The sequence below is a fragment of the Podarcis gaigeae genome, assembly GCF_964106915.1.
Source record: "Podarcis gaigeae genome assembly, chromosome: 2".
NCBI lineage: Eukaryota > Metazoa > Chordata > Lepidosauria > Squamata > Lacertidae > Podarcis > Podarcis gaigeae.
Window position 1 is genome coordinate 111,425,976 of NC_139679.1, and position 15,630 is coordinate 111,441,605.

Here is a 15,630-nt window from a genome sequence, read left to right on the forward strand (position 1 = left end):
TGCTCGTTGGTTTTGTTATGCATTTCTATGCCACTTAGGTCACCTGGTAGGAGCATGGGACTCTTAATCTCAAGGATGTGGGTTTGAGCCCCACATGGGGTGAAAGATTCCTACACTGCAGGGGGTTGTACTGGGTGGTCTTTGTGGTCCCTTCCAGCTCTAGAATCCTGTGATTCTGACCAAGGGATATCTAAAATGGCTCACAAAATAACCAGAAAATAAGTACAATAAAACCCAAACTGCACTAATCAGGGAACAAAATTAAGAAAAAATGTATTTAAAAATGACACCAGGCTCAATAAAGGAGCAGGGTGAAAAGGTGGGGGCAGCACTAAATGAGCAAAAGAAGGAAAAGAAAAGTAGAGCCAGCTCTACCATCAGGCAATGTGAGAAAAATTGGTTTGCCCCAGGTGCCAAAATGTCTTGAGCTAGCCCTAGTTTAGGCAGTAGAGAGTACAGTACATTTTAGCATTCAGCTAAAGGATTCTGGGCTCAGTTCAATCCACTGGTAACTGTTGGAGGCTGGGCTAAGCAGCCATTTGATCCTCTACAATTCAATAAATTATCACAGGTGCACACCCAGTTCTTAGTGGTCTCATTTTGGCTCCATTCCTTCTCACCAGTTAAGTTCGCTATTGGAGGCAGAGATGCCTTGCAGGCAAAGAGCCCCTGGTTCATTCTCTGGCCAGATAAGACCCCTAACTGAAGCCCTGGAGAGTAATAACTAGACAGACAATACTGAGCTAGATGGAGTAACAGTCTGAGCTGATGCAAGGCACTTCCTTATGTCCCTATTTCATAGCAGAATTCTCCATCAAGGCCCTGCAATGCAGAGTTAAACACAGCTGAACACAGGGCTGCCTTGGAACATTATCCCCAATCTTTTCACCTGCGTTTTTGCAGAACACCAACTGTGCCCACGCTGGCATGGAATTATGCTGCAGATTGGATGGGCTGGAAACATCGTCCTGGCGGCGGCAGTGATAGTGATGGGAGTTTGGGGTAAGTATCATAACGTGAGATTTGCGCAAGACTTAATAATGAACTTCCCTGGGGCCCTGGGTGCTCGGGCACCCACAAAATTCCCCATGAAGGAGCCAGGCACCCACAAATTTCGGTGCCAGGGCCGTGCATGCTGCATGGCCCCCCACGGTCTCAGGGCCCAGCTGGCACTCCTGATTAAGCTGGGCATTTTGTTTAGCAGAGGAAAGAGGGAGAATCAAACAACAAAGAGCACAATCACCCATAGTAATCTGTCTGATCTTTAAAATGATAGGATTATAGATTACAACAGTGTTATAGGGAGGTCCACAAAGAACCTACACATTGCACCTAGATAGAGATAGATAGATGATAGATAGATGATAGATAGATAGATAGATAGATAGATAGATAGATAGATAGAGATAGATAGATAGATAGATAGATAGATAGATAGATAGATAGATGACAGACAGACAGAGATGATAGATAGATGATAGATATAGATATGATAGATAGATAGATAGATAGATAGATAGATGACAGACAGACAGACAGAGATGATAGATAGATGATATAGATATGATAGATAGATAGATAGATAGATAGATAGATAGATAGATGATAGATAGATGATAGATAGATGATAGATAGATGATAGATTAGATAGATTAGATAGATTAGATAGATAGATAGATAGATAGATAGATGATAGATTAGATAGATTAGATAGATTAGATAGATAGATAGATAGATAGATAGATAGATGATAGATAGATAGATAGATAGATAGATAGATAGATAGATAGATAGATGATAGATGATAGATAGATAGATAGATAGATAGATAGATAGATAGATAGATGATAGATATAGACACACAAAGAGAGACAGACAGACAGACAGACAGACAGACAGACAGACAGACAGTTGTACCTCAGGTTACATACACTTCAGGTTACATACGCTTCAGGTTACAGACTCTCCTAACCCAGAAATAGTGCTTCAGGTTAAGAACTTTGCTTCAGGATGAGAACAAAAAATGTGCTCCGGCGGCGTGGCAGCAGCAGGAGGCCCATTAGCTAAAGTGGTCTTCAGGTTAAGAACAGATTCAGGTTAAGTATGGACCTCCGGAACGAATTAAGTACTTAACCTGAGGTACCACTGTAGATAGATAGATAGATAGATAGATAGATAGATAGATAGATAGATGATAGATAGAGATAGATAGATAGATAGATAGATAGATAGATAGATAGATAGATAGATAGATAGATAGATAGATGATAGATAGATAGATAGATAGATAGATAGATATAGATAGATATAGATAGATATAGATAGATAGATAGATAGATAGATAGATAGATAGATAGATAGATAGATAGAGATAGATAATGATGATAGATAGATGATGATAGATGATAGATAGATGTTGTTGTTGTTGTTTAGTCGTTTAGTCGTGTCCGACTCTTCGTGACCCCATGGACCAGAGAACGCCAGGCACCTCTGTCCTCCACTGCCTCCCGCAGTTTGCTCAAACTCATGCTGGTAACCTCGAAAACACTATCCAACCATCTCGTCCTCTGCCGTCCCCTTCTCCTTGTGCCCTCCATCTTTCCCAACATCAGGGTCTTCTCCAGGGAGTCTTCTCTTCTCATGAGGTGGCCAAAGTACTGGAGCCTCAGCTTCACAATCTGTCCTTCCAGTGAGCACTCAGGGTTGATTTCCTTCAGTATGGAGAGGTTTGATCTTCTTGCAGTCCATGGGACTCTCAAGAGTCTCCTCCAGCACCATAATTCAAAAGCATCAATTCTTCGGCGATCAGCCTTCTTTATGGTCCAGCTCTCACTTCCATACATCACTACTGGGAAAACCATAGCTTTAACTATACGAACCTTTGTTGGCAAGGTGATGTCTCTACTTCTCAAGATGCTGTCTAGGCCTGTCATTGCCCTTCTCCCAAGAAGCAGGCGTCTTTTAATTTCGTGGCTGCTGTCACCATCTGCAGTGATCATTGAGCCCAAGAAAGTAAAATCTCTCACTACCTCCATTTCTTCCCCTTCTATTTGCCAGGAGGTGATGGGACCAGTGGCCATGATCTTTGTTTTTTTGATGTTGAGCTTCAGACCATATTTTGCGCTCTCCTCTTTCACCCTCATTAAAAGGTTCTTTAATTCCTCCTCACTTTCTGCCATCAAGGTTGTGTCATCTGCATATCTGAGGTTGTTGATATTTCTTCCGGCAATCTTAATTCCGGCTAGGGATTCATCCAGCCCAGCCTTTCGCATGATGAATTCTGCATATAAGTTAAATAAGCAGGGAGACAAAATACAGCCTTGTCGTACTCCTTTCCCAATTTTGAACCAATCAGTTGTTCCATATCCAGTTCTAACTGTGGCTTCTTGTCCCACATAGAGATTTCTCAGGAGACAGATGAGGTGATCTGGCACACCCATTTCTTTAAGAACTTGCCATAGTTTGCCGTGGTCGACACAGTCAAAAGCTTTTGCATAGTCAATGAAGCAGAAGTAGATGTCTTTCTGGAACTCTCTAGCTTTCTCCATAATCCAGCGCATGTTTGCAATTTGGTCTCTGGTTCCTCTGCCTCTTCTAAATCCAGCTTGCACTTCTGGGAGTTCTCGGTCCACATACTGCTTGAGCCTTCCTTGTAGAATTTGAAGCATAACCTTGCTAGCGTGTGAAATGAGTGCAATTGTGCGGTAGTTGGAGCATTCTTTGGCACTGCCCTTCTTTGGGATTGGGATGTAGACTGATCTTCTCCAATCCTCTGGCCACTGCTGAGTTTTCCAAACTTGCTGGCATATTGAGTGTAGCACCTTAACAGCATCATCTTTTAAAATTTTAAATAGTTCAGCTGGAATGCCATCACTTCCACTGGCCTTGTTATTTGCAGTGCTTTCTAAGGCCCATTTGACTTCACTTTCCAGGATGTCTGGCTCAAGGTCAGCAACCACACTACCTGGGGTATACGAGACATCCATTTCTTTCTGGTATAATTCCTCTGTGTATTCTTGCCACCTCTTCTTGATGTCTTCTGCTTCTGTTAGGTCCTTTCCACTTTTGTCCTTTATTGTGGAAATCTTTGTACGAAATGTTCCTTTCATATCTCCAATTTTCTTGAACAGATCTCTGGTTCTTCCCATTCTATTGCTTTCCTCTATTTCTTTGCATTGCTCGTTTAAGAAGGTCTTCTTGTCTCTCCTTGCTATTCTTTGGAAATCTGCATTCAATTTCCTGTATCTTTCACCATCTCCCTCGCATTTTGCTTGCCTTCTCTCCCCCGCTATTTGTAAGGCCTCATTGGACAGCCACTTTGCTTTCTTGCATTTCCTTCTCATTGGGATGGTTTTCGTTGCTGCCTCCTGTATAATGTTACAAGCCTCCATCCATAGTTCTTCAGGCATTCTGTCCACCAAATCTAAATCCTTAAACCTGTTCCTCACTTCCACTGTGTATTCATAAGGGATTTGACTTAGATTGTATCTTACCGGCCCAGTGGTTTTTCCTACTTTCTTCAGTTTAAGCTTGAATTTTGCTATAAGAAGCTGATGATCTGAGCCACAGTCAGCTCCAGGTCTTGTTTTTGCTGACTGTATAGAGCTTCTCCATCTTTGGCTGCAGAGAATATAATCAATCTGATTTCGATGCTGCCCATCTGGTGATGTCCATGTGTAGAGTCGTCTCTTGTGTTGTTGGAAAAGCGTGTTTGTGATGACCAGCTTGTTCTCTTGACAGAACTCTATTAGCCTTTGCCCTGCTTCGTTTTGATCTCCAAGGCCAAACTTGCCAGTTGTTCCTTTTATCTCTTGACTCCCTACTTTAGCATTCCAATCCCCTATAATGAGAAGAACATCCTTCTTTGGTGTCACTTCTATAAGGTCTTGTAAGTCTTCATAGAATTGGTCAATTTCAGTTTCTTCAGCACAAGTAGTTGGTGCATAAACTTGGATTACTGTGATGTTAAAAGGTCTGCCTTGGATTCGTATCGAGATCATTCTATCATTTTTGAGATTGCATCCCAGTACAGCTTTCGCCACTCTTTTGTTGACTATGAGGGCCACTCCATTTCTTTTATGGGTTTCTTGCCCACAGTAGTAGATATGATGGTCATCCGAACTGAATTCACCCATTCCCGTCCATTTTAGTTCACTGATGCCCAGGATGTCAATATTTATTCTTGCCATCTCATTTTTGACCACCTCCAACTTACCCAGGTTCATGGTTCTTACATTCCAGGTTCCTATGCAATATTTTTCTTTACAGCATTGGACTTTCCTTTCGCTTCCAGGCATATCCGCAACTGAGCGTCCTTTCGGCTTTGGCCCAGCCGCTTCATCAGCTCTGGATCTACTTGTACTTGCCCTCCGCTCTTCCCCAGTAGCATGTTGGACGCCTTCCGACCTGAGGGGCTCATCTTCCAGCGTCATATCTTTTATATGCCTGTTGTCTTTGTCCATGGAGTTTTCTTGGCAGGGATACTGGAGTGGCTTGCCGGTTCCTCCTCCAGGTGGATCACGTTTGGTCAAAACTCTCCACTATGACCTGTTCATCTTGGGTGCCCTGCTCGGCATAGTTCATAGCTTCTCTGAGTTCTTCAAGCCCCTTCGCCACGGCAAGGCAGTGATCCATGATAGATAGATAGATAGATAGATATAGATAGATGATAGATAGATAGATAGATAGATGATAGATAGATAGATAGATAGATAGATAGATAGATAGATAGATAGATATAGATAGATGATAGATAGATAGATAGATAGATAGATAGATAGATAGATAGATAGATAGATGATAGATAGATAGATAGATAGATAGATAGATAGATAGATAGATAGATGATAGATAGATAGATAGATGATAGATAGATAGATGATAGAGATAGATAGATAGATAGATAGATAGATAGATAGATAGATAGATAGATGATAGATAGCTAGATATAGATAGATGATAGATAGATAATCTGTCCCAAAGTTCTTTTTAAGAAAGCCAGCCATGGGAGCCCGCAACCACATGCATACAACCTGTACTTTGGGTGAAGGCAGGTGGGAGCAGGGAATTGCTTAACCCTTTCTCCTTGTTTCTTACTTCTCAAATTACCCTCCCTCCAGCTGCTTCCCCCTTTTAGTCTCTTCCCATATAAGGGGAAAGCAGCCAGTGAAGGCACTTTTGAGTGGGGAAACAGTCAGAGGGGGAAACCGTCACTCAGTTCACTCACTGCCCCTCTGCAGAAGATTGCACCACCTGCAGCTGATCTGTATTTGTGGGTTTAAAAAAAAAGAAAGGTGGAGGATGGAAGAAAGCCACACAGAACAGATAAAAGTGGCCAATTAGATATGGTAGGCAACCATTTCTGCTTCTAACGCCTCCCCCCTCCCCATCACTTTCTGTATCTTGAAGCTTAAGAGGTTGTTTTCCCACCACCCCTACTGCCCTGGAGATATGCTTTTTTTTCCCCAATGAGTTTTTATTCAAATTATACAAATAAATATAATGTAGGTATTGAATACATAAATAAACATATCCATAAATATATCAGTGTACATAAATATATATACATAGAGTTCATTTACATAGGTTCTTATATCCCCTCCCCAAATTATTAAAAAAAAAAGAATCAAAATATCACAATATCACAATATTTTAGGCTCTACCTAGCCTTGGACTCCCCTCCACCCTTTTGGTAAGTGTCAAATAAAATCTACTGTCACGTAATTTATTTTTAATCTTAAATATTAGCCACTCACTGTTAGAGTTGTTCCAGCCCCGCTAGTGCCCTCTACAAATTATTTCCAATATACTTCCAATATTTATTCCAATTTCCATGAAATTTCTGTTCATCTTGGTCTCTTATTCTACCTGTTAGTCTAGCAAGTTCGGCATAATTTATCATTTTAACCTGCCATTCATTTATACTGGGTATAATTTCTGTTTTCCAGTTTTGTGCCAACATAGTTCTTGCGGCTGTAGTGGCATAAAGGAAAAGTATCTTATCTTCTTTTTTGATTTCTTTATCCAACATTCCTAGCAGAAAGGCTTCAGGTTTTTTGTGAAAAGTATATTTAAAGATTTTTTTGAGCTCGTTATAAATTGCTTCCCAAAAGCTTTTCTCTTTATTACATGACCACCACATATGGTAGAAATCGCCTTCTGCTTCACCGCATTTCCAACATCTTTTATTCTTTAACCTGTACATCTTGGCCAGTGGAGATATGCTTTTTAGAGCAACGGATAATGTTCTTATTTGAATTTTCAGTATTTTTTAAAAAAGAAAGGAGTAAAAATATGACCAAGAATGTTTCTGCAAATGAGTAATTTCAGAACTGGCAGCACTTGCTTTGCAGAGAACGGCCATAGCATTGGTTTTGCATGCAGAAGATCCAGGTTTTCAGTTCCTAGCATTCCAGGTAGAAGGCCTGGGAATGTCACCTGCCTGAAACCTACAAGCATATTTTTGTGTTAACACAAGCTAAATGGGTGATCACAGAATAGCCTGGTGTTGAATAGCTGGCTGTAGAGTCACCATGATCTTCAGCAGTGCAACATAGTCCATCCTTCAAACTTAAACAGGAAATATTTTTGCTATGATCTATAAGAGACTGGCATGAAATATTAGAACCCTGGAAATTTTCACTGTGTGAAGTAGAGCTGTTGCATTTATGGGTTCAGCCGATAAATGATTGGTTTTGAAAATAAACACTGCCTTGTGTTTAAATTATAAACATGCTTGTATATAATGCATGATGCAATAAACAATGACAGTTGGACTACATAACCCTTGTGGCCTATTCAGACTCTAAAATTCTATGATTCTAACTGAGGCAAAAGCATCGTTCTTCTTTCAGTATTTTCAAGCTAGCCATGTTGACCAGGGGTCAGCAAGCTTTTTCAGCAGGGGGCCGGTCCACTGTCCCCCAGACCTTGTGGGGGGCCGGACTATATTTTGGGGGGGAGGGGAAAATGAACAAATTCCTATGCCCCACAGATAACCCAGAGATGCATTTTAAATAAAAGCACACATTTTGCTCACGTAAAAACACCAGGCAGGCCCCACAAATAACCCAATAACCCAGAGGTGCATATTAAATAAAAGGACACATTCTACTCATGTAAAAACACGCTGATTCCAGGACCATCTACAGGCTGGATTGAGAAGGAGATTGGGTTGAATCTGGCCCCCGGGCCTTAGTTTGCCTACCCATGATGTTGACTATGGTCTGCTAAGGAAACATGGCCATTTAAGAGAGATAAACCAATTTGAAAACCTTGTGATAAACAAACAGAAGCAACAACTTCTTAGTAAGATATATAGCAGAATTATGAGCATGGACATATCTAAGAATTCATAACCATGTAATTGTGACAAAGAATTGAGGGGGGAAATGTCTCAGAAGAAGTAGACATGGATGCAACCACATATCCTACAGCAGACTCTGTGCACAAATTTAAAATAAAGATATGCAGAATAGTATTCCAGTGGTATCTGAGACCTGTATGACTTAATCATATATACAGCAGCACAGTTTAGATATGGTGGAGGTGCAGACAACCAAATCAGAAAGTACTTCATATTTTGGGGGGTCTAGCTACAAGAGACAAAAAAATTGCTTTTAAGTTTTGAATTTTATTTTATGCTGTTTTGCTTTATTGTGATTTTTAAAAATAAATTATTGTTATTTTACATTGGTGATTTGCTCATTTTACAGAGCTGCTTTGAAAGGATTATCCATAATGATTCTAAAATAAATAAAAATATAAAATATATCGGCCCCTTGCTGACTTTGGACGGACAGCTTGGTATTTGCATAGCATCTTTACGAATCCCTGTTGAAGTCAGCAGAGCAGTTTCACCCAACCTGGTGCCCTCTATCTTTTGGACTAAAACTCCCATCATGGCCATGCTGGCTGAGGCTGCTGGGAGCTGTAGTTCAAGACACCTAAAGGACCCCAAAGTGGAGGGCGCTGTGGAGGCTGTCCATCAGCCAGCAGTACTATCAAGCTTTAAACTTGCAACATAGTAAAAAAAATCTGCCTAAATCTTTCTCCTCTCCAGTTATAAATAAAACTCCACAGGATCCTGAAAAACAGGTCAAAGCATCTGAATGGTCTCCAAACACAACTCAGTACTGCCCTGCAGGATGTGAAGGAAACAAAGCGTCAGAGGATTTCAGGTCTACTCTGAAACAAAAATTGTGTGAGACGGGTAAATTCATTTCATAAGTTACTGCGGCATGCTTGTGCCTTTGATCTGCCTCTGCTGCGCTTTCCAAGTAAACTGCCGTTACTATATATATATATATATATATATATATATATATATATATATTTGCTTTCGTATATATATATATATATATTCTAAATGTATAGCGACACCTAGTGCTCACCTCTGGAAAATGCAGCCCTGAAAGAAATTTGCAGCTGAAGTACAATAAGCCCACAACTGATACAGGGGTTACGTTGTGGGGATCGCGCCTAAAGCCATAATCGCATATAGTCAAAGCACATTGATTTCCACAGTGATTAGGATTGCTAAAGTCACTTTTCTCAGAACTCCTGTCCCCCGTATTTTATTTTTTTGCCATACATGGAAAGCTGAACATGTTAAATACGAGTAAGTTATGGGCTTACTGCGCTGGAGATTGTTTCTATTATTTTAACATTTGGTAGGGCCGGCCCAAGACATTTTACCATCCTGAGGCAAACCACAAAATGGCGCCTCCCCCACCAGGGAAGAAGGGGTGTTTAAAGATCTACTTTGGGAACAAGGGAAAGAATCAGATCAAGCTTACTTGAGAGGTGAAGTGGGAATCAAAGGCTATCATGGGGAGGGGGAGGGAAACCCTCTGAATCACAATGGGTACAGATTAGAAGACCCCAGAGGGCAGCCCCTGCCATTTCCTTCCAGTGGGGAAGACTAGTATTGCATCCTATTTGTCAAGAGGCAGCATTGAGGTGATGCTGAGGAGCCGTGAAATCCAGCCTCCAATGATTGTGCCACAGCCATTGTTGCCACCACGGTGGCAACAGTAGTGGGCAATGTATCCTTGGATGCTGGATCTGCTGCACCTATGGATCCGACCGCCTGAGGCAGTTGCCTCACCTTGCCCCATGGGTGGGCCAGCCCTGAAACACACATGGCACACAATGTAAGATTAACACCTTTTCCTGCCCAAAGGATTTATATTCTGCGCTAGACTGAGGGAAAGGGGGGAACCTGGCATTTGTACTAGGAATAAACTTCCTGCAATCTCATTTGATGAGTTTTCAGTTTCTCTGCATTTGTTCTAGAGCAGCTTTCTCAACCTGTGGGTCCCCAGATGTTGTTGGACTACAACTCCCATCACCTCTAGCTAGCAAGGCTGGAGCTCAGGGATGATGGGAGTTGTAGTCCAACAACATCTGGGGACCCACAGGTTGAGAACTGCTGTTCTAGAGTCACAGGCACTATGGGCGCAATCCTAACCCCCTAGTGTTTATAACGGGGAAGGAGAGGTCACTAGACTGGTGCATAAGGCCTTCTCCACCCATCTGTCCACTGCTGATAGTGCAGCAAATCACAAACTGATATGAAAACGTAGAGAATTGAACTTAACACGGGAAAAATGAGTAACTGAGGGGAGGGATAATGGAACAACTGCTTATATGTAGCCCTACTCCCAGCCTGAGGTTTGGCTTGCCCTGTGCATATCTTTGGCCACATTCTGTTTGCTGAGCTTCAGTTCTTTGAAAATGACAGAACATCACACATTTACTCCTAAAACCACCAAGACTTCTGTTATTCTCCAGCTAACACTCAATAATATGCAAATAACATCGTTCTGCAAACTGCTGCGAGAGATCTGCTGCAAGAGCGCTCGTGAACCTGAATGGCGAAAGACTCGCCTGAAAAGTACAGATTGTGTGAAGTATAAATCCAAATTAAAAACAATGGGAATTTTTCTTCTTAGGGGATGGAAGCTGCCACCTATGCCCCATGCAGTGGCATCTGCACAAGAATAAATGCTACTGGTTTTCTAAAACAATTCAGTCCTGGGAGAAGAGCAAGGAAGACTGTATAGCCAAGAAGTCTCACCTACTAATAATTGATGATCAGGAGGAAAAGGTACAAAAAATTCAATCCAGACAAGGATTTTTTACTCTTATCTCTGTTACAGAATGTTTACTCTTTTCGCCCTTATTAGTGCGTAAGCCAGCAATGTGTAGGATCAGTGTCAAAATTAGTATACACTACACCGTAGTTTCAAAGGGGCACTGAAGTATGTATGGGGAGCGTTCACGCTTTGAGATCTGTTCATGTGACTGCACATCATAAGAGGAACCCAGGTGATCAGGCCAAAGGCTCATCTAAGTCTAGCCATCCATTCCCACAGTGGCCAACCAGATCCTTACAAGGAAGCATGTTGCAGTAATCTAGTCAGGAGGTTATCAATGCATGAACGGCAGTGCATGTAGCTACCTTAGATGTGGTAAGATTCAAAGTATTGCTAAGGAGATCAGGCCATCAGTGCAAGCATCTTTGCTTGCCTAATGGAACTATCTCGCCCTCTCCTTTCCCCCCATGTGCTCTTTCTGGGGTTCTCCTGACCCCCAGAGCCAATTTGGGGGAGGAATGTGGGGCCCCAGGAGGAGGAAAGGGGGAAATTCCCATTGCACGAGAGAGAGTCATTGCACAGAGACCTACTAATGCAGTTATTGTGGGAATGTTGAGGAAAGTAGGAGAGGATATATTGATTAAATACTATCCTTCCTCACTCACGCTAGTGAGTAAGCAGCAGAGCACATTTCCTTGCACATTGCTGGAAGCAAGTTGATGGATTCGTTAGAATCATTTAAGTTAAGCGATCCAGTCTGGCTTGCCCAGTCTGGAATGTTCCTGGTAAGTTTCCCCTCCTAAAATAATAATAACACAACAGTCATCTTAAAAAATAAGAGTAAAGTTCACTTACATTCAGTTCATAGCGGTAAATCTGAAGGCAGGCTTTATCTTGTGGTTACAGTTACATTTGGAGAGCAAAGACGTCTGAGCTAGGCTTCAGACTTTCTACCTTGTGGCTTCCATCCTCTGTAAGGACGAGCCATGTAAGAGCCAGAAGAGGAGTCCCAAAGGAGAAAATGGAAAAGGGGAAGATGGCTGTGTGGCTAGACCTTTTGTAGGGTCTGCTAGGGTCATGCCCATCTACCTGGCCACACACAGGGGGAGGAGGCTCCAGAGCAGGTATGACAGGAAGTCCTCCCTGTCTGGAGCAACGTTCCCCGGTGTGTCCACTCTAGGCAACAGGAAACGTTGCATTTGACTGCTTCAGTGAGGATACATCCCAAAGCTATTTGGTTGAATCTGACCCATTAGCCAAAGCTGATTTACCAGCCAAAGCTGATTAAAAGGCACTCCTTGCCACAGAGGCCACCTGCACTTCAAGTGACAACAGTGGATCAAGATCTAGTACCTCCAAGCTACATAAGGTAAAGGTAAAGGTACCCCTGCCCGTACGGGCCAGTCTTGACAGACTCTGGGGTTGTGCGCCCATCTCACTCAAGAGGCCAGGGGCCAGCGCTGTCCGGAGACACTTCCGGGTCACGTGGCCAGCGTGACATCGCTGCTCTGGCGAGCCAGAGCCGCACACGGAAACGCCGTTTACCTTCCCTCTGGTAAGCGGTCCCTATTTATCTACTTGCACCCGGGGGTGCTTTCGAACTGCTAGGTTGGCAGGCGCTGGGACCGAGCAGCGGGAGCGCACCCCGCCGCAGGGATTCGAACCGCCGACCTTTCAATCAGCAAGTCCTAGGCGCTGAGGCTTTAACCCACAGCGCCACCTGCGTCCCTCCAAGCTACATACCACTGGTCTATTCCCTAGATCTGAGAACCACTCACCCACAAAGCCTCTGTATTCCCAGGGCATAAACTGCAGAGAGGGTGCTGGGGGGAAATATCAAGGAGGCAGCATCCTTGTCCTCATATCAACCTGAAAGGGGAAGCCCAAAGAGAAGTTCCCTGTTATGTTTCTTCTTCAGGACTGCCTCCTCAGCACCAAATTGTAGGCGGCAGACTGCTGGACTAGGCAACCAGCAATTTCTGGCTCCATGACCTAGGATTGCCCACAGCTGCAAAATAATTTAAATGCTTCTCACTCAAGCAATAGACCTCACTGCAAAAAATAATAATCATATGGGCATATGAGGGCTTTCAGGACTTGTGAGGGCAGGTGTATGTGCTAAGAACTATTCCCGAGCTCCCCGTCCACCACACAGTAAGATCTTTGCCTGGGGTCCACATCCTGTTGGCCTTTTTTCTGGGGGTGCTTTTTCTGGGTGGTACGCAGGGGTATGCATACCCCTGAACATTTTGTGAATATAAGTTTGGCCTCATTGAGGGGCAGTATTTCAATACTAGTAGGAAAATGAGAGTATCCCTAAACATTTTTTAAGAAAAAAGCACTGTGTTTATGTAATTAAATCATATTTTCTAGGAATTCATCCAGAAAAATGGGAAATTAGTATGGATTGGACTTATCGTGTCATTGCCAGAGAAGAAATGGATCTGGATCAACGGCTCTATGTTACAGGAGAAATTGTGAGTACTGAAACACCTGTGTAGGAGAAATTGTGCAAATCAGTAGTTTTGCATGATGAACTTGCAAGAAAAGCTACGATAAGGAAAACTGTAGACGTTACCATGGCTATATAGTGGTACTTCTGGTTGTGAACGGGGTCTGTTCCGGAGGCCCGTTCACAACATGAAAAGAGCACAAGCCGCAGCAGCGTGTCTGTGTATGCGCAGGTTGCGATTCGCCACTTCTGCAGATGCGCATGATGTAATTTTGCACTTCTGCACATGCGTGAGCAGTGAAACCCAGAAGTAACCCTTTCCGGTACTTCCAGGTCACCGTGGGACATAACCTGAAAGAACGTAACATGAAGCAGATGTAACACAAGGTATGACTGTACACTTCTTAAAGGTATTGCAGCTCTGCTCATTATATAGCAAAGGGTCTTATGGCACCTGAAAGACTAAGAGCCCAGTCCAAAATTGCCTCCTGATACATCAGCCCTGTTGAATTCAGTGGGGTTACCTTGTTCAACACTTCATTCCTTTTCATTTTCTTATATTCCTGCTCCATCTTTCTTCCATCATGGAAGATGCCATTCCTCCATCACATGGGGTTCCCAGGCAGTCATTCGTCCAGGTATTGACCAGACCTTGACCTGCCTAGCTTCAGCAAGACCTTCAGGGCATACTGAGGAATTTCAATGTACAGTGGTACCTCAGGTTACATGCGCTTCAGGTTACATACGCTTTAGGTTACATACGCTTCAGGTTACAGACTCCACTAACCCAGAAATAGTACCTCGGGTTAAGAACTTTGCTTCAGGATGAGAACAGAAATCGTGCTCCGGTGGCACAGCGGCAGCGGGAGACCCCATTAGCTAAAGTGGTGCTTCAGGTTAAGAACAGCTTCAGGTTAAGTACGGACCTCCGGAACGAATTAAGTACTTAACCCAAGGTACCACTGTACAGTCATACCTCAGGTTACAGCCGCTTCAGGTTGCATTTTTTTGGGTTGAGCACCGCCGAAACCCGGAAGTACTGGAACGGGTTACTTCCAGGTTTCGGTGGTCGCGCATGCGCAGAAGTGCCAAATCACAACCCGTGCATGTGCAGATGTGCAGACCCGGGTTGCGAATGTGCATCCTGCATGGATCATGTTCGCAACCCAAGTGTCCACTGTATACATACACTGACTGCTGTTTCATTCCTTCTCGCCACAGATTTCCAGCAATGCAGCCAGAGGAAGGCAGCTGTGGTGCCCTTCAAGACAATGAAATCTATTCTGAGCTGTGTAGCACACAGCTTCGCTGGATTTGTCAGAAGGAATCTGTTCTCCTTTGAGTATCTTCATGTGTCCCCATTCGTAATTAGCTACACACTCTCCTTTAGACATCTTGTTCTCTGTCCTAAAAAAAACCCTCAAGGATCTTCTTGGTGGCTGCTCCCAAACTTTGGAACTCTCTCCCTAGAGAAGCCAGACTGGCTCCCTCCTTGTTGTCCTCCCGCTGGCAGGTGAAGACTTTCTTGTTCCAACAGGCTCTGGAGAACTGACTGCTTCTAACGAAAGGGCTGGTGCCATGCTGTTTTTATTGTGATATTTTGTATGGTTTTAATAGATTAAATATATGTATATATGTAACTTGAATTCTATCAGTGTGTGTTTGTTTATTTTAAATTGTTGTTTTTCTTATTTGTTTTTAGCTGTTCTTCTTTTTCTCTGTAAGCCGTCTCGAGTCCCTTTGAGGGGAAAAGGCAGGGAATGAATGAATGAATGAATGAATGAATGAATAAAAATAATAATAATACAGTCGTACCAGTGTGGTGTAATAGTTAAGAGCAGTGGACTTGTAATCTGGTGAACCGGGTTCGCGTCTCCGCTCCTCCACATGCAGCTGCTGGGTGACCTTGGGCCAGTCACACTTCTCTGAAGTCTCTCAGCCCCTCTCACCTCACAGAGTGTTTGTTTTGGGGGAGGAAGGGAAAGGAGAATGTTAGCCACTTTGAGACTCCTTAGGGTAGTGATAAAGCGGGATATCAAATCCAAACTCTTCTTCTTCTTCTTCTTCTACCTCTGCTTA

General features: G+C 43.0%; 1 protein-coding gene across 1 annotated transcript in view; it reads left to right on the top strand.

Annotated features, from left to right (window-relative positions):
* Positions 1-15,197, top strand: part of LOC310837980 (killer cell lectin-like receptor subfamily B member 1B allele C) — an 18,278-nt gene extending 3,081 nt beyond the window's left edge. Inside the window, exons 2-6 of the mRNA XM_083725266.1 lie at positions 904-1,002; positions 9,062-9,211; positions 10,956-11,110; positions 13,473-13,576; positions 14,773-15,197. Of these exons, the coding sequence (XP_083581392.1) occupies positions 904-1,002; positions 9,062-9,211; positions 10,956-11,110; positions 13,473-13,576; positions 14,773-14,893 (629 nt within the window). The 3' untranslated portion in view covers positions 14,894-15,197. The remainder of the gene's footprint in view (positions 1-903; positions 1,003-9,061; positions 9,212-10,955; positions 11,111-13,472; positions 13,577-14,772) is intronic.
* Positions 15,198-15,630: the final 433 nt, after the last annotated feature.